This window comes from Rhagoletis zephyria, unplaced genomic scaffold, assembly GCF_001687245.7.
Source record: "Rhagoletis zephyria isolate East Lansing unplaced genomic scaffold, Rhagoletis_zephyria_1.1 Rzeph_scaffold_00172, whole genome shotgun sequence".
In the NCBI taxonomy this organism is placed as follows: domain Eukaryota; kingdom Metazoa; phylum Arthropoda; class Insecta; order Diptera; family Tephritidae; genus Rhagoletis; species Rhagoletis zephyria.
In genome coordinates this window covers 6,400-26,140 of record NW_016157256.1, presented here as the reverse complement: position 1 = coordinate 26,140, position 19,741 = coordinate 6,400, and the positions used below count along the sequence as shown (strand labels likewise).

At 36.3% G+C, this 19,741-nt stretch overlaps 1 protein-coding gene across 2 annotated transcripts in view; it reads right to left on the bottom strand.

Moving 5' to 3' along the window:
• The window catches only part of LOC108356428 (putative sodium-coupled neutral amino acid transporter 11), a 373,427-nt gene extending 354,633 nt beyond the window's left edge, over window positions 1-18,794 (bottom strand). For both annotated transcript variants that reach the window (XM_017607541.1, XM_017607548.1), the window contains exon 1: window positions 17,949-18,794. In XM_017607541.1, coding sequence (XP_017463030.1) covers window positions 17,949-18,005 — 57 coding nt within the window. In that variant the 5' untranslated portion in view covers window positions 18,006-18,794. The remainder of the gene's footprint in view (window positions 1-17,948) is intronic.
• Between the last annotated feature and the right edge of the window lie 947 nt (window positions 18,795-19,741).

Genomic DNA, 19,741 nt, shown 5'->3' with positions numbered 1-19,741 from the left:
AACCAGAGTTTTCTGATCGAAAAATATTGATTTTCAAAAATTCTATACCATTTCTACGAAAAGTTGTTTTTTCCCATACAAAAATACATGGAAAACTTTGAGCGCTTTGAACGACCACTAAATATTTTAAATATGGGTACACTTTTCTATATACAACAATCCTAGGGAGTGAGAGCATTACAATTCCGACTCTACAGTTTTTGGACCACCCTAATGTACATGCAGTCATATCAAGAGCACCTCATTTCAAAGTGATATTGTTTTCCACTTATTTTTATTTACTTATTTTTAAGAATTTTCATTAAAATAAAGTTCATTCTCTGAAGAAGTCCATATAAACCCATGATTCAATAATAGAAAGGTTTTGTAATAAAACAGTCTTCTCGCTCCCACACATAAAATCGGCTCCTTTACTTGTGCATAATGTTGCTTACTCTATAGTTTCTAGTGATATTAGTAGTAAAACCAAAAATTCTTCATACTAAATATTCGTTGGCGTCACCTTCGTTTGCGTAATTTTCTAGAACAAGTGTAGAATAGCGACCGTTTAGCTATAAAACAACCAAAAATGCCGATTGATAGAACTTTTTACGCTGATTTCAACGATACCAAATTTATTTGTCACTGGTAAATAAAGAAGATATAAGAGGATTATTTGTATTTTTTATTTTCACTAAATTGTTGAAACCCAAAAGTAGATCATGATAAAGTATGTAATATCGAATTAAAGATAATAACTTGTACTTTCTAAATTATATAAAATTCTTACCATTAATTATGCAGTTTTTTAAAAAAAGGTTATTTCATAAAAAAAATAATATTTCTTCGTTTTTTAGTGGTTTTGGTTTCAAAATACAAAAAGCTATAAATTATGTACATCAGCTGAAGAACAAATTAATTACCTTTTTGGTGACGTCATTAGCTGTTTAATCGTTTATAAAGTACATAAGATATTAATATTTAAAATATCTAAAAACTGAACTTTAACCTTCTAGAACCTCTTCATTTTTTACTTGCGCCAAATCATTTTGGCATGGTTGAAATGAGCATAAAAAGTTCTGTTGATCCGCATTTTTCGTTTTTGCATAGCTGAACGGTCGGCATTCTAGATTTGTTCCCGGAAATGACGAATAACTTAAATCAAAAATGCATATTTTTATGTATTGTTAAAACACCAAATATATTGCAAATTCGCATAGAATTAATAATACACATTTTACTTCTAATTGTATACTTTGCGTACTTTTTGTAGTACCATTCTACTACCGTTTTCGCAAAATGCGATCACATTCTTCCCCTTTCTCCTACTTCCAAAATACAAATCTAGATAGAGGAGTGTCAAATTTTAGCTGTCACAAATTACACAACCTTGTATTATTGAATCATGATATAAACCCAAATTTAAAACTTTATAGAAAACTAAAAAAATCTACAAATGTTCTTCCAAATGTCAAATTATTTTATTTCTAAGAATTTTTTGAGTATATAGATTTAAAGCCCTTTCAATTTTAATGCAATAATGTGCAAGTTTCAAGTGGCTAAAAAATTTCCGTTGTTGCGGTTTTCTTTCATATAAAAATAAATTGTGTTTATTCGTTATATAGTAGCAAATGCGACAAAAATAATCAAAGGAATCATAGGATATACCGTCGGAATTTNAAAGGAATCAAAGGATATACCGTCGGAATTTCATGAATTTTATAATAGAATTACACAAATATATAATAAGCACTAAAATTTCCAATATAAATTATGCTTTTATGATTTAGTTGAAATGTGCTAGTCTTCCACGTAAACATCTGAAATGTGCTAGTCTTCCACGCAAAAATCTGAAATGTGCTACTCTTCCACGCAAAAATCTGAAATGTGCTAGTCTTCCACGCAAATAGTGAAATATGCTACTCTTCCACGCAAAAATCTGAAATGTGCTACTCTTCCACGCAAAAATCTGAAATGTGCTAATCTTCCACGCAAAAATCTGAAATGTGCTAGTCTTCCACGTAAATAATGAAATGTGCTACTCCTCCACGCAAAAATCTGAAATGTGCTACTTTTCGACGCGAATAATGAAATGTGCTAGTCTTCCACGCTAATAGTGAAATGTGCTAGTCATCCACGCGAATAGAGAAATGTGGTACTCTTCGTAGGGACCGACGATATTATAAATATGTACTACTTAGTATGCATTTCTTTATTTTTGAAAATGGGAATTTGGCAACATTGGTTTGCTTACACATCACTATTTGTTTACCTATTACCGGGTTCTACACGGTTCAAGTATTGAATTAAATTCTGCTTGCTAGTGGAAGGGAGGGGTTGAGAAGAAAAGGGAAGAGTACATATGCGTCTGTACCGTCCAGTGGTTTCAAGTTTCATGCCATAGTATATCTATATACATATATAAACGTAATCGAAGGAGGAAGGAGTCGTCAAAAAGTAAATTAATCTCCCAAGATCGATTCATATATTTGGTCAAATAACGTAAATTACTTTATTTTTATAAAGAAACAAAATACAGCGAACTGACCAAACTTTTATTGTAAATATGTAATTTTTAAAACATACATACATACATTGTTCATAACGGTTTCAATATTTGAAAAAAGATGCGAGATAAGGTGTTTCTATACTGAGACAATGATATGATCATTCAACAGAAACTTCATAAATTCTTAAACCAAATTTCCGCCTGCAACGAAATGGCAAAAAATGTAGGCCATTTTGAAATTGGTATGGCTATGTGGACAATGACACGGGTAGTGTTTACTGCCCAACGGAGTGGGTCAATTTTTTTCATTTTATGCCTTGTTTTGTTTTTTTTTTAACACAAATGAGAAAAAAGTTTACGTTTTACTTCAAAATTAACGTCTATTTTAAGGAGTTTAATTGCGAATTTCCACTAGGCATTGATATGTCAAAAAATTTATGCCATTTAAAAAAAAAATCCAGGTGGAAATGAACACGATATTTTTTTAATGCCCAACTTGGTCATTTGCATAATGTAATAAACAAAGTGAAATCAATATATGACGTACGCTTATTTGAAATTTTAATTGTAAACAATTCATATATTAGTCTACATTAACCCTTTTTTGGCTTTTGTCCATGTATGGTAGGGGCTAGCACTACCACTCCGCAGGGCCTGGGTTCAAGCCCTAGTCAAAGAAACATCGCAAAAAATACAGAAACAGCGGGCACCCGTCGGTAGGCGATGGCAAACCTCCGGGTGTATTTCTGCCATGAAAAACAGCTTTTCATAAAAATTCAATTACCGTTCGGAGTTGGCGTAAAACTGTAGGTCCCTCCCCTTTGGGGCAACATCAAGGCGCACGCTACAAATCGGAGGAGAAGCTCGGCCAAAGACGAACATACATACATGTGTAAGCGCCAATCTATCTATCTAAAAAAAGGGAAAAATGTAGTTTCCTAAAATGTTAAGGCTGTTTTTGATAGACTTTTTTGTGCTGATTACCAATCTGTAAGTATAAAGCTTCCATCAGCTTTAGATTTTGAGACAAATGTGGTCAAAGTATCAAAAAATTGAGTTTTTTGCAATATTTGAGAAGCTCTAGCAAAAAACAAAAGGTGATAGAACATTCCACTTGGGCTTAAATTAAAGCTAGAACTGTCGACAACTATCCCTGGAAATACTTTTCGTGCACCTTAACTTGATGGTCACTTATAGCCATTTATTGAACACAAAGAAAATAATAAAAAAATATTTAGTTAGGAAAATTTATGCATAAGAACGGAATTGCTCAATTTGGACAGCCAAGATGGATTTAAATGAAGGTCCGTTGGTATGTATGAAAAGTTTGTTTAAACTTATTAAATATTGATTACTTAACGCAGAATGCATTTCAGATTTCGGGTAATGAGCGTCAGATTTTGTGTAAGACCACCAGCCTCCTTTGTTCCTTATCTTCACCCGTCCTGTGCCGCCATCGGCACAACAAATCACACTCTCCCCATTTGAGTGGGCTTCTGAACTGGAAAGCAACTCCGACTCATTAATCCAGTAAATTAAATACAGGGTGTCCCAGAAGTAACGTGCCAAACTTTAGGGGAAGGTAGGTGGAGGGTGATAAACAAAAAAAATTCAGGTAAAAGTGTCACCGTTTTTGAAATATTTAAATTTTTTGAATAAAAAAAAATTGTGCCTTTTCATGTATTTTCTTTAACTGCATCTACAAACCAGGCTATACTTAGTACATTTTTTATGTAAAATACTTCCAGATAGTTGCTCCTCCATACTCAAATGCAATGTAGTTAAAATATATTAAGGAACCATCATAAAATTAGGACTATTTTGGGATTTTTAATTTTTGATATTTTCTTTCCCAACTTTGACTATCTCTGGTGAAAAAAAATGACTGAGCTATAACCTTACATTACATAAAAAATTGCTAGTTTAATAAAGATTTCAGAAAAGTGCTACTCTTACTGTTTCGAATAGAAACAAAAAGTTATAGCCGCTTTAGTGGGTAAAGGACTGAGACACGCTAGAATGTATTTAATAGATTTAAATTGAATTTGCTCTTGTTACCGTCAAATGACATGCTAAATAGTACAAAGGTACATTATTACCTGCTCCTGACATTATTTTGTGTTACTTACCGGAATTCGGACTAGAGTCTATAACAAGGGCTATATCTATCAATATTTTTTGTGAAGCATGGATTCACGTGAAATAAAATATACATGAGTCGTTTGAAGAGAAATTTATTCATTTATTGATAAAATATGCTCAAATTGGCGACCTTCTACTCTAATACAAGCTCGGCACCTTTTAAGAAAAGACGCTTTTAGAGATCTTAAACTCAATTGGGCTATCTCAAAAGCAGCTCCATTTATTTGTTCCCGCAAACGCTCTTCGTTTTGAATTGTTTNTCATCCCTTGTCAAGTCTGCAAACCAAAAGAATTAAAAAAAAACTAATTCATTTATTGATAAAATATGCTCAAACTAGCGACCTTCTACTCGAATACAAGCTCGGCACTTTTTAAGAAAAGACGTTTTTAGAGATCTTAAACTCAATTGGGCTATCTCAAAAGCAGCTCCATTTATTTGTTCCCGCAAACGCTCTTCGTTTTGAATTGTTTTTGAATAAGTTTTGTCCTTAAGACAGCCCCAGTAGAAAAAATCTAATGGATTCAGGTCTGGCGACGTGATTGGCCCGCATCGTAAAATCCATCGGCGAGGATAAGTTTCGTCTAAATGGGCTTTACTTCACGCCCGTAGTGAGCAGGGCACCCGTTATTTTGCAGTCATAGTCTTCGCCGCAGGTTTAAGGGTACGTGTTCTAAAATAGTTGGAAGCCGTTCCTGAAGGAACTCTAAATAACTGTGAGAGTTGAGCGTTGGCGGCAGTTCCACAGGTCCCATAATTAAAAATACCGCACCATAAATTTATTTTGTACCGGTACTGCGAACAATCTCGCATTTCGTGAGGATTGTCTATCTGCCAACTGTGAAGGTTATGTAAATTAAAATAACCATCACGTTTGCATGATGATTCATCGCTCCAAATTATTTTATTAAAAAAGTTGGGGTCTGATTCATGCATTCGCAACATTTCACGGCAAAATCTAACCCTCGACAGGTAATCTCTTTCCTGTAGAGCCTGAACACGTTGAATGTGGTAGGGATGAAATCGATGGTCTTTTAAAGCTTTGTGAACTGTAGTTTTTGGTATTCCCGTCCGTCTTTCCATCATTCTCACTGAAGTCGATGGACCTAGTTCCACTTCCTCTAACACAGCTTCAACATCTACCGTTGCAGGACGTCCTGTTTCGCCGCCACGCCTTCCAGGTATGCGGCCTTAAAAAGTGAAAAATGTAGTTAACAAGCAAGCAAACAAGAAAGGGGTAAAAATCACTTACCTTCATATATTTCTCTATGGGNCTGTTTTGAAGAAAAATTTATTCTTGTGTTGGTGTTGGTTGATTTTTCCGGCAGGGTGGTAAGATGATTTATTTTGGAACGAATTTCCTCATCCCTTGTCAAGTCTGCAAACCAAAAGAATTAAAAAAAAACTAATTCATTTATTGATAAAATATGCTCAAACTAGCGACCTTCTACTCGAATACNAAAAAAAGTTGGGGTCTGATTCATGGTAGGGATGAAATCGATGGTCTTTTAAAGCTTTGTGAACTGTAGTTTTTGGTATTCCCGTCCGTCTTTCCATCATTCTCACTGAAGTCGATGGACCTAGTTCCACTTCCTCTAACACAGCTTCAACATCTACCGTTGCAGGACGTCCTGTTTCGCCGCCACGCCTTCCAGGTATGCGGCCTTAAAAAGTGAAAAATGTAGTTAACAAGCAAGCAAACAAGAAAGGGGTAAAAATCACTTACCTTCATATATTTCTCTATGGGTCCGGGCGAATACTCCACGACCCGGATGCCGACGATTGGGGTATCGCTCTACATAGAGTCTTTGAGCAGCTCTGGCATTACAGCAAGTTTCACCGTAAATTAGGTGAATATCCGCATATTCATGCGACATATACTGCGTGTTCTCTGTCATAGTAGTAATAACACAATATTCGAAGGGTCCAATTTCACAAAATCCACTTTCACTAATTCCGGTAAAATTATGTCCGAAGCAGGTAATATTGTACCTTTGTACTATTTAGCATGTCATTGGTCGGCAGCAAGAGCAACTTAAATTTAAATCTATTAAATACATTCTAGCGTGTCTCAGTCCTTTGCCCACAAAAGCGGCTATAACTTTTTTTTCTATTCGAAACAGTAAGAGTGACACCTTTGTTAAATCTTTATTAAATGAGCAATTTTTTATGTAATGTAAAGTTATAGCTCAGTACATTTTTGTTTTCACCAGAGATAGTCAAATTTGGGGAAGAAAATATCAAAAAGTTAAAAATCTGAAAATAGCCCTAATTTTATGATGGTTCCTTAATATATTTTAACTACGTTGCACTTGAGTATAGAGAAGCAACTCTCTGGAAGTATTTTACATAAAAAATTTAATAAGTATAGCCTGGTTTGTAGATGCAGTTAAAGAAAATACATGAAAAGGCACGATTTGTTTTAATTCAAAAAAATGTTATTATTTCAAAAACGGTTACACTTTTACCTGAAAATTTTTTGTTTAACAGAGAGCTCAACCCCAAGGGATGTTGCGAATGTGGAATTTTAGACATCCGCGGATGCGAATGCGGATGCGGATGCTTAAACGCTAACATCCGCGGATGCGGATGCGAATGGGGATTTCAAGTATTTTTATACCCAAGCGCACTTGTGCACAAGGGTATTATAAATTTGTTCACATAACGGTTGTTTGTAACAGGCAAAACGAATCGAGATAGATGTAGACAAATATATATATAAATGATCAGAATGAAAAGAGAAATCGATTAAGCGGTGACTGTCTGTCCGTCTGTGCACACCATAACTCGAGTAAGAATTAAGATATCTTAACGAAACTTGGTATGTGTACTTCTTTTGAGCGTTAGACGGATGGTATTGAAAATGGGCAAAATCGGACGATAACCACGCCAACCTCCCATATAACGGTAGTTTTGAGAAATGTGAAAACTGCGATATTTTAGTAACTACTGAAGCTTATTCACTCAAAATTAATATTTACGATCATTTTTAGGCGAAAAATACGTATATTATAAATTTTTGGACAATGGGCGTAGCCGCGCCCATTTATGATTATATGTGTATATCTTTGGAACCGCTCCACCAATTTCTCCAAAACTTGGCACAGTTGTTGGCCTTCACAAAACATACCAAACGGCTTAAAATTTAAAATAACTACGCCCACATCACATATAACGGTAATTTAGAGAAATACGAAAGCTTCTATAAATCAGTAAATACTGAGGCTAATTTATTCAAAATTGATTTTTGCAATAATTCTTTAGAAAAAATAGGCTTATAATAAAAAGTTGGAAAATGGGCGTGACCCCGCCCACTTATAACCACATATGTGTATCTCGGTAACCGCTCTATCAATGTGTACCAAACTCGGTATGATTATTGTGGTTGCCACATAAAGGCAAAACGTTGAAAGTTTTGAAATCTGACTAAAATTACGCCCACTTTTCTATAACGGTAAATTTCAGAAATGTCTGAAACTTTGATATTTCGAAATTTAAGGAAGCTAATTTTACCCAAAATTGATACTAACAACAATCCCTTGAAAAGAAGTATCATTATTATGGAATTTTGGAAAATGGGCGTGGTGCCGCCCATATATATCTATATAAGTTTATCATATTATATCTAACTGAACGTTCTATCGAAGATGTTTGAAATGGACGTAAGTAAAACCACCACTGCTTACCATGTAGCGGTAGTCTTCGGAATGGTGAAAAAACTATATTGAATACTTGCGCCGGGTATTTAATGTTCGGCTCCGCCCGAACTTAGACTTTTTTACTTGTTAGGAAATAATTTAGGTGAGTAAATTAGGTGATTTAGTTAAATAAAAATGGAAAGGTTAGTAATTTTTAATAATGTTTTTTTTTTAGTATTTGAGTTCAAAAATTGGAACATAGTGTTCATTAAAAAGTTTTTAAAGGGTCGTAAATCAAACCTGCGCCACTAACTAACTACTCGCTCGAGGCGACAAACTTGAAAAACTTGAAACTTGACAAAATTGTAAATTCTTTTCGATTGACACTGCACCCGTTGAGAGAACTTTCAGTTATATATTTTTTTTTATTGCCGTGCAATAATTCTTTTTTGAGGATTGCATCGGGCTGCAAATGTCGGATGTATCCTCCTGACTTCCCTCTTCACATTCCTGTAACGTCAACAGCATTTTTCGATTTTGTTTTTGTAATTAATTTTTAATCCTTTCTTTTTATGCAGAAATAACGAAAGAAGGTTACCACCTCTATTTGTATTTTTTTATCATTTAATACTAAAGAAATTCATATACCAGGCCCAAGGTTTGATCTATGGTAATTAATTAACATTGTTTATTGAAATAGTTTTCAATGGGTGGGTTTGCTCGTTTAGACATTTCCTTCATTTGGTACCAAACTTGTTTAATTTGGATAAGCGGTTTGTTTATTATCCGGAAAAGACCTTTAATTGGGAATAAAAAATATTTGGCCAAGTTTAGCTGGTAAAAAAAACTGTTATTTTCGGGCCCTTCAATATTCGCATTCGCAAATATTGATCCGCATGGACTATTGCGAATTCGAATGTTAAAATTAATGCGGAAGCTCCGCAGTTGCGAATGCGAATGCGAATATTCGCAACAACCCTGGTGCGAAGTTATGCGAAGTATGCATAATCAGACCCTTATTACTTGTTTGGCACGCAATGCACCGACTGGCCGAAGATGTAAGAGCTCGCTTCAGTGATGTTGACGATTTAATATCGAGGCAGTGTTGCCAAACATGGGCTTTTCCTACCAAAACTGGTAGGTTTTTTTTTCATTTGGTAGTTTGGTAGGCTTGATTGGATTTTGGTAGGTTTCGGGACAATGAGTAATAGTTATTTGCGAAAAATAGAAAATATGTACGTATCTCCGAATATTTTAGCAACCTTTTTACACAAATATTTCACGGGTGCGTTCGTATAATGGCAGCCACAAACATGTAAATATACCTGATTCCTAAGTACAAGCGTGTACCTTATTATTGCCAATATGCAATACGGACAACCATATATCGTGACCTAAGGGTGAAAAGGTGCCAAGTCCATTTTCGTATTACCTGTCATTCTGCATCAAAAACTAAACTTAAAAAAAATGTACTTGGCACCTTTCACCTTTAGGTAACGATATAATTTATGGCGTACTTTTACCAAGATTTCAGAAAAGTCTGCCAATGGGCTCGTACTCAACCATATTTCCGAATTGAAGTCTGTGCTCGCGAATGTCATCGTAGAAGGCAAATGAGGCCAGAACAAATATTATGTCGGACATTCAGGCAGCGTTAAAGGCCTTAGAGTCTTTTNCTGTTATTTTCGGGCCCTTCAATATTCGCATTCGCAAATATTGATCCGCATGGACTATTGCGAATTCGAATGTTAAAATTAATGCGGAAGCTCCGCAGTTGCGAATGCGAATGCGAATATTCGCAACAACCCTGGTGCGAAGTTATGCGAAGTATGCATAATCAGACCCTTATTACTTGTTTGGCACGCAATGCACCGACTGGCCGAAGATGTAAGAGCTCGCTTCAGTGATGTTGACGATTTAATATCGAGGCAGTGTTGCCAAACATGGGCTTTTCCTACCAAAACTGGTAGGTTTTTTTTTCATTTGGTAGTTTGGTAGGCTTGATTGGATTTTGGTAGGTTTCGGGACAATGAGTAATAGTTATTTGCGAAAAATAGAAAATATGTACGTATCTCCGAATATTTTAGCAACCTTTTTACACAAATATTTCACGGGTGCGTTCGTATAATGGCAGCCACAAGCATGTAAATATACCTGATTCCTATGTACAAGCGTGTACCTTATTATTGCCAATATGCAATACGGACAACCATATATCGTGACCTAAGGGTGAAAAGGTGCCAAGTCCATTTTCGTATTACCTGTCATTCTGCATCAAAAACTAAACTTAAAAAAAATGTACTTGGCACCTTTCACCTTTAGGTAACGATATAATTTATGGCGTACTTTTACCAAGATTTCAGAAAAGTCTGCCAATGGGCTCGTACTCAACCATATTTCCGAATTGAAGTCTGTGCTCGCGAATGTCATCGTAGAAGGCAAATGAGGCCAGAACAAATATTATGTCGGACATTCAGGCAGCGTTAAAGGCCTTAGAGTCTTTTAAAATGGCATCAAGGCTTGTAAACTCTTGAACCACCTGCGAGCCCACAATAGCGTCACGCATGAAGGGTTTGAAGGCAACGAAAGGGCTGACTGTCTCGCAAAGCGTGAAGCCCAAATGCGTTTGCATGGTCTCTAGCCTTTCTGGGGTACATCTAAAGGATACACTGCAGACCTACTTAGGAGCTAGCTGGGAATAATCTCAAATTGCTGCCTACTGGTGGAAGTTAAAGGGAATAAGACAATCAAAGATATGCATAACTCTTTCCAGCAGGAACTCCGAAAGACACCTTGAACTTAGAACACTTACTGGCAACCTGACAGCACACTGCATGTTAACGTACGGTTTTAATTAAATGGGTTTTTCTGTAGAGGCGGACTGTAGGGTTTGTCGGCTGGTGAAAGAAATGCCAGAGTATATTCTATGTGAATGTCCACGAAGCATGAATCATAGATTGATACACCTTGGAGAACGATTGCCTTCTCCACCTAAAATTTGGAACATGGCCTCATCCAAAGTGCTGAGTTTTTTAAATAGCCTAAGGTTGGAGTTAGTACAATTTTGATTTAGCACAATATATCTTCTTAGGTCGCAGCGCGGGTATCTTCGACGTAATAATAATGATATCGTCACTAGACACGAATAAAGAGCTCAGAAAAACTCTTTGGGGAGTTCTGGGCAATACTGTTGCACTCGAAAATATAGTTGACCGCGACATAAGTTTATGGGTCTTTCTTTGCTGTCAAAGTGGTTAAGGCGGCTTTATTTGCCGTCACCTATGTTAAGAGTCTTTCTTCGCCGAAATTTTTTTACGCCTCTTTTTTCGCTATCAACTTTTGAGCTGGCGTCTTTATTCGTATCTAGTGACGATATGTATGTATGTGTAAAGAGACATATGTACATATGGATAAGTCTGTACAGTAAAATGAATCGTTATACGCGTTCAATTTGTTTTTATTAATCTAGTTGTGTTTTAGTTTTTCTAGTTTATGTTAACTATGTTTTTAAAAAATTTGACATTGAAAACAAAAAAATGTTTGGTAGGTTTTGGTTGGTTATGGTAGGAAATTTTGGTAGGAAAAAAATTTTTCTGTGGCAACGCTGATCGAAGGGGAAAAAATATTTCTAAAACCTGCTTTGCTTGTTGAAGCTTTTAAGAACATGTATCCCAATATCGCTCTTCCGCCACAGCCAATATTAACAAGATGGGGAACCTGGTTAGAGGCGGCAAAATAATATTGAAAAACGCAATAGTTTCAAATTCGATTGAACCAATGCAAACTATAGCTTCTTGTCGGAAATAATAACTACTAATATTAACGTGCGCAGCGTTTAAGGAACTTAAGGGAATATCTGCTCTGTTAAGTAGCCAAATGGCCGCAAGTGTCAGCTGTTAAGCTGGGATCACTCAACTGTACCTTTGTACAGATTTGTATATTTGGCAGTTAGAGAGTGCTGAAATGGAAAAATTAAGAAAACATTTGTTCGTATTATTGTGCTCATTGTGTGCTATTTTCGGCCACTTTTCGTTTTTTTTGGGCTCCGACCATTTGGTAAATAATTAAGACTATGCTAAGTTAACCGTAACTTAGCAAAACATTCATTCAATGAAGTCTTTTTACTACTTATCTTGGCTTCTTTTTTTGGGTTTTTTATGTGCGTGCGCTTGACGTCACGCTTCTTAAACTTTTGTCAAACACGGATAAATATTATTGAGGAATTATGTGCTATTTTTGGGCTTTTTAGAGTCACCAAAATAATTATAGGAGCTCATCCAGTTTCCGAGATAATTAAGACTTTGCTGGGTTAACTGTAACTTAGCTTATCTGGGTTTATTCTTTTGGGCTTTTCATGTGCTTTGCAAATATTGCCCGTTGAACTTTGAAAAATCGCTAAAAATATTGCGCAATAAACATTGAAAAATCGCTTGACGTCGCGGTAGCCGACCAACTTTATAAACTTTGGTCGAAAACAGATAAATATTGCTGAGGAATTAGGTGATATTTATAGGCTTTTAAGGCCGTCAAAATTATTTACGGTGCTCACTCAGTTTCCGGGATTATATAATTATAACTTTGCTGGGTTAAATTTAATTCAGCTAAACATCTGTTAAGTGAAGACTTTTTGTTTAACGTTTTAAGTTTATGAACAACTGTCAAGTGTACTCATTGGGGTGTTTAATAAACTTATACCAAATTCATAAAAAATAAAGAACACTAGCGGCAAATCAGCTGCACTTAATAGTAGTTGGTTGAACATCGACCTTTGAACTTTGAACATCGATTACGCAGGTTCGATCCCTGCTGAAGTCTAGAAAAAAGAAGTCTGATGAGGAGATGTGGTGATCTCCGAAATAGCTGCTATAACTTCTACCGCTTAGACTTTGTTGCTTTTTCAATTTTTCCTAATAAACAATCGTGGGATGTTGCGAATGTGGAATTTTAGACATCCGCGGATGCGAATGCGGATGCGGATGTTTAAAAGCTAACATCAGCGGATGCGATGCTAATGCGGATGTCAAATACAGTGAAAGCTCCAATATGCGGACACCGATGGTCACCTTTTTTGTCCGCCTATGAGAGAAGTCCGCTAATAGAAATTTCGTAAAAAATAAAATAAAAATTCATACTTAAACAAGTAAGAAAGTCTAAGTTCGGGCGGAGCCGAACATTAAATACCCGGCGCAAGTATTAAATATATGTTTTTTCACCTTTCCGAAACCTACCGATGATGACCGGTTATAATTTTGAGTAAATTAGCGTCCTTAAATTTCGAAATATTGCAGTTTCAAGCATTTCTGAAATTTGCCGCCGTAATTTTATTCCGATTTCAATAATTTTCAACGTTTTGCTTTTATGTGGCAAGCACAATAACCATACCGAGTTTGGTACAAATTGGTAGAACGGTTACAGCTATATATATATGTGATCATAAGTGGGTGGTGCCACATAAGTGGCGGTTACCAAGATATACACATGTAAGAATAAGTGGGCGTGGCTACGCCCATTTTCCAAAAACTTACAATATTCTTATTTTTCGTCCGAAAATTATTGTAAATATCAATTTTAAGTGAATTATCTTCAGTAGTTACTAAAAAAGTTTTCGTATTTCTGGAAATTACCGTTATGTGGGAAGTGGGCGTGGTCACAGTCCGACTTCGCCCATTTTCAATACCAACCTACCTTGGGTTAATGGAAACCTACGTACCAAATTTCGTTGAGATATCTCAATTTTTGCTCGAGTTATCGTGTACACGGACGGACGGACAGACGGACAGACAGACATGGCTTAATCGACTTCTCTATTCATTCTGACCATTAATGTATACATTTGTCTATATCTATCTCGATTCGTTTTGGCTGTTACAAACAACTGTTATGTGAACAAAATTAATAAACCCTTGTGCACAAGTGCGCTCGGGTATAAAAATTTAAATTGCGGGTTTCCAAATTAAAATAATATTTACTCTTTAATAGACAGAAACAGGGTGAATTAAAAATAAATTCAAATTTATTGCGTTTTCTTTCCTACCGACAAATCTCATTGCCCATTGGCAGCGAAAAGGCAACACTTTTTCTATAAAAGAAAATATTTTGGAATATGGCTACCAGCTTCCGTAGGTGACCTCCGTGACCATTTCGGACCGCCAATACTAAGTGCCGCCCTGGGCCAAGACTACAACAAGGAACCACCACCGACTATCATTAACAAGGGCCGCTAGCAACATCATCGCCATCCAGGGCCGTTGTCATCGTCGTCCTTCATTAGGGCCGGACTGCCGCCTTCCTCACATCGGGCCGCCAATATCATTGCCGCCCCAGGCCGAACGCAACACCAAGAGCCGCCACCTTTCAGGGCCGCTAGCAACATCATCGCCATCCAGGGCCGTTGTCACCGTCGTGCATCATTAGGGCCGGACTGCCGCTTTACTCACCATTGGGCCGCCAATATCATTGCCGCCCCCTAGGCCAAACCGCTACCGAGGACCACTACTTACTGTCTGCCGCTGACATCATCGCCATCCAGGGCCGCTGTCACCGCCGTTACTCATCAGAGGCCCGTTGTTAAAACTAGGACCGCCAATACTGCTCTCACTACGGGAGGTCGCTACCGCCCTCACCACTATTTGGGCCACCGTCAACATCACTGCAGGGCCGTCACTACTAAGGGACTGCTACTGCCACCACGATCAGCAATCGTCGCTCTCATTGGCTGCAGTAGCCATCATCACGCTCGCTACCGCTCCCACTGTCATTATTCACCGAACCATTACCGCTCTCACTGTCATTATTCACCGAACCATCACCGCTCTCACCGTCACCGCTCTCAACATCACCGCCACCGTCACTAGCCACTAGACAGTCTCCGCTCTCTGAGCCACGACGCCGACCGCCGACCAGTTAGTCGCTCTCTCTCTCTCTCCCCTCTCTTCGTACACGTCAGGGTACCGACAGCCTGGCCGAACGGCCGCGTGTGTGTGTGGTTGTGTTCGCTATATTTAACTACTGTGTTTATTTTATTCAGTGGGGGTTAGTGGGACCTCAACTCAACCCTGGAGCGGCTGAGCTACCTCAGCCTTCGATAAAACCCACCTCATAAATGGCGAGAATATGTAGAAGCGCAAGAGTCAACATTTGACTGAAAAACAAAACAAAATTGGCCGCTTGTTAGAGCTTCGCGTCCGCTTATGGGAGAGTTTTTTCATAACTGGACATTTTTGAGTGTCCGCGTCCGTTTATCGGAAATTCCGTGTATGGGAGAGCATTTTGTATGAAAAAAAACCAAAAATTTTTAATATTTTTATTGAGCTTTGTACCACGATTGTTTATTAGGAAAAATTGAAAAAGCAACAAAGTCTAAGCGGTAGAAGTTATAGCACTATTTCGGAGATCACCACATCTCCTCATCAGACTTCTTTTTNGAAGCCTTAACCACTGAGCTACATATGTACATCCCGTAAACTCTTGTTGCTAATTCATTTTCCTTATTCAACCAACTACTATTAAGTGCAGCTGATTTGCCGCTAGTGTTCTTTATTTTTTATGAATTTGGTATAAGTTTATTAAACACCCCAATGAGTACACTTGCCAGTTGTTCATAAAGTTAAAACGTTTAACAAAAAGACTTCACTTAATAGATGTTTTGCTAAGTTAAATTTAACCCAGCAAAGTCTTAATAATCCCGGAAACTGAGTGAGCACCGTAAATAATTTTGACGGCCCTAAAAGCCTCTAAATATCACCTAATCCCTCAGCAATATTTATCCGTGTTCGACCAAAGTTTATAAAGTTGGTCGGCTACCGCGACGTCAAGCGATTTTTCAATGGTTACTGGGCAATATTTTTAGCGATTTTTCAAAGTTCAACGGGCAATATTTGCATAGCACATAAAAAGCCCAAAAGAATAAACCCAGATAAGCTAAGTTACAGTTAACCCAGCAAAGTCTTAATAATCCCGGAAACTGAGTGAGCACCGTAAATAATTTTGACGGCACTAAAAGCCTCTAAATATCACCTAATCCCTCAGCAATATTTATCCGTGTTCGACCAAAGTTTATAAAGTTGGTCGGCTACCGCGACGTCAAGCGATTTTTCAATGGTTACTGGGCAATATTTTTAGCGATTTTTCAAAGTTCAACGGGCAATATTTGCATAGCACATAAAAAGCCCAAAAGAATAAACCCAGATAAGCTAAGTTACAGTTAACCCAGCAAAGTCTTAATTATCTCGGAAACTGGATGAGCTCCTATAATTATTTTGGTGACTCTAAAAAGCCCAAAAATAGCACATAATTCCTCAATAATATTTATCCGTGTTCGACAAAAGTTTTAGAAGTGGGCCAGATAGCGGGACATCAAGCGGGTTTTCAATGTTTACTGGGCAATATTTTGAAAGCACATAAAAAGCCCAAAAAATAAGCCCAGATAAGTAGTAAAAAGACTTCATTGAATGAGTGTTTTGCTAAGTTACGGTTAACTTAGCAAAGTCTTAATTATTTAACAAATGGTCGGAGCCCAAAAAAAAAAACGAAAAGTGGCCGAAAATAGCACACAATGAGTACAATAATACGAATAAATTTTTTCTTCATTTTTTCATTTCAGCGCCGCTAACTTGATTGAGCTTCCCAATAACCGGGGTTGACGTAGAAAAAACGTTCTCCTTATATAAAACATTTTTGCGGCCAAATAGGGAAAGTTTTAACTTTGAAAGTTTTAAAGAACCAGTTATCTTTTTTGCCAAATAAAGCCCTGAACAAAGCAAATAAAAAAATTTAGAAAAATAAATATGTATTTTTAATTTATTGTAAATGAATTTTTTACTTACGTGCTTAATTTTTTTAACACATATATTAATATTTTAGATATATACTTAATTAATTTTGAGTTTTTTGTGGCACAAAAAAATTAAATATGTCCTTGTGTTAATTATAATCTAGTAGTAAGGAAAGGTAAATAAAAAAATTAAAAAAGCAAAACCACTGCGAGAAGTCTTTTTGTTTTAGTGCATATCTTTGATTTTTTAGTTAGTTTAGTTTTTTAGTTTAGTTTTTGTTTTATTCAATTTAATGTATGTTTTATTTTTAGCTTTGATTTTACCGTAACGCCGCGCCGTGAAGTGCACTATTTTATCATACAAAATAATATTGGAGTGCAAATGTTTTAAAATTAATGGTATGACTTCTCGGCTGAAACATTTCATTGTTTCCGAGCATCCTCAAACTTCATTGAAATTATATGTGTGATTTCCTTATGAAAGTCGGGATTTTACAAGTCCGTCTGTCAGATAAAAGCCCTAAAAAACTATAGAGTTCTCCGGTAGTGAAGCTGCATATATAATATGGTGCCTCAGACTCTAGATAGGAAAATGTAAAACCTGAAAGGCGAAATTAGCGGTATCTAGTTTGGTTTATGTGTTGACATGACCGTAACAGTGAATTAAATGTGTATAATTTATTCTGATTACATATTTTTTAACTTTTTTAGCGCAAACGAACTACGCTGTATGTATCCCAACTTCAAATAATCACTTTCACATATTCTTTAATACAAGATATATTTTGAGCCTTTATCCACCAATATCAGAAAATCTATTTTCTACATACATACATACACATATGAGTATAAGCCACGAGCAATAACTTATTTGCTGTCCTTTATTCTTTCTAGGTTTTGTCCTCTTACCTGCCTCTGTAGAACATAACTAAATTCGGTTGCGGTATTGCGACGACTGTTGCTCATCTTGCGGTAGCTTTTATGCTGGATTTGAGGAAAATTAAGATCTCGCGTTTATTTGCGTTTTGTGATGAAATTATTTAAAATTATACGAACAACAGGAGTCGAGGCAAGGAAGGGGTATAGCCAATCATTCATACCAGGTTTTCCTGTAAATTCGTCGTTCCTGATTTTAATCTTCTCGTTATCAAAATATATTCTTTAGTTCGATGATTCAATAAGTTTTACTCGCGAACTAAGTCTTGGACTTTCTTGAATTTGTAATTTATAAATTTTATTAAATGTATATTGGCTGTTGTTAAAGGTATTATCGGTCTGTTTTCTTAAATGCTCTGCTTATCTGTCGACCAGCGACAACGGAGCAGATGTGACAATCGGTCGTGTTTATGTATCCCTGTGCCTGAAAGTGCAAGTGTTCGAGGAGTAGTGGGGTAGATGAGCGAAAAGTGATTGTGTGAATGCGAGTCGCAAATTGCAAATTTCAAGTGCCTGACTCCCACGAGTATTCTGTGTTACTTTATGGATAGTTATGCGTTGCGATTGTCCTTTCCGAATGTATGGGAATGTATGTAGGTATGTTGTGAAGTTCATGAAGAGTGTTTTGAAGGTCTTCCTCTTCTATGTGAATTTTATGTGGTTATTTTAAGCCTCTTTCTTCACTTCATTCGATGGTGTTTTTCTTTCCATGTCCACAAATTAGGAAGTGATTGATTTTTAGTTCACTTGAACTTATTTATTTTACTTCGGAGGTCGTTGTTATACCATTTACATACATATATTTCTTGGGTAAACCGCATACATACATGCACTTAATTTCCTTTTAATTTGGTGAGAATTAACAAATTTGAATAACTCTTTTCCATTTATGAGTTTTTTTATTGCAATTGCATAGGAAATTTGCTGGCACAAAGAATTTATGAACAACGAAAACCAATTTGTCAACTTCAACGTTCTACGACCTAGCAATAACTGTTTGCTATTATAACCTTAAACAGAGAGGATAACGACCAGCGTTGCCACTTGAGATATTTAAGGTACCAAAAAGCCTACCAAATCAGTTTGCAAACTACCAAAAATTTTTTAACAATAAAACGAGATTGTATTAAATTTACAGGTTTTGCAGATTAACAGTAGGTATAAATTAAAATACCAAATAATATGGTTTCTGTGCTACAGTTGGTTATTCATTCATTCAATTCTTGAAGTTTACACAAAATAAATTTGGGCGTTTAAATAAATTAATTAACGTATCTTATAAAAAACAGTTATAAGCATTGTATATAGTTTTGATTTAATTCAATTCATATCAAACATTTTGATGTATAAAACAACAAATTCAGACATTTTATGCGTTTAAATAAAAGTTAGGTTGTTCACACTTGCTTGGTTATCAGCAGGGAACGGATTTTATGGAAAATGCCTTTTGTTCTGCTAAAGAGATAGAGTATATTCGATTAAGAATGTCCATGTATACACATTTGATGTTGCCTTTTTTAAGATAATTGCCTTTTTTTTGCCTTTTTTAAGATATTTGCCTTTTTTTGCCTTTTCTACCTTTAAAAAAGTGATTATAGCATTTACAATTTTTTTTTTAAAGATTAAAACATATACACATGCCCATGCGGCTTATAGAAGCGCAGGGACCTCTTGCCAAATTGGTGTTGGAAAAATTCAAAGCCGTTTTCTCAGCTAACGTAGGCTTGAAGACAATAAGGGGTGTGTATAAAATTGTAAAGGGCGAG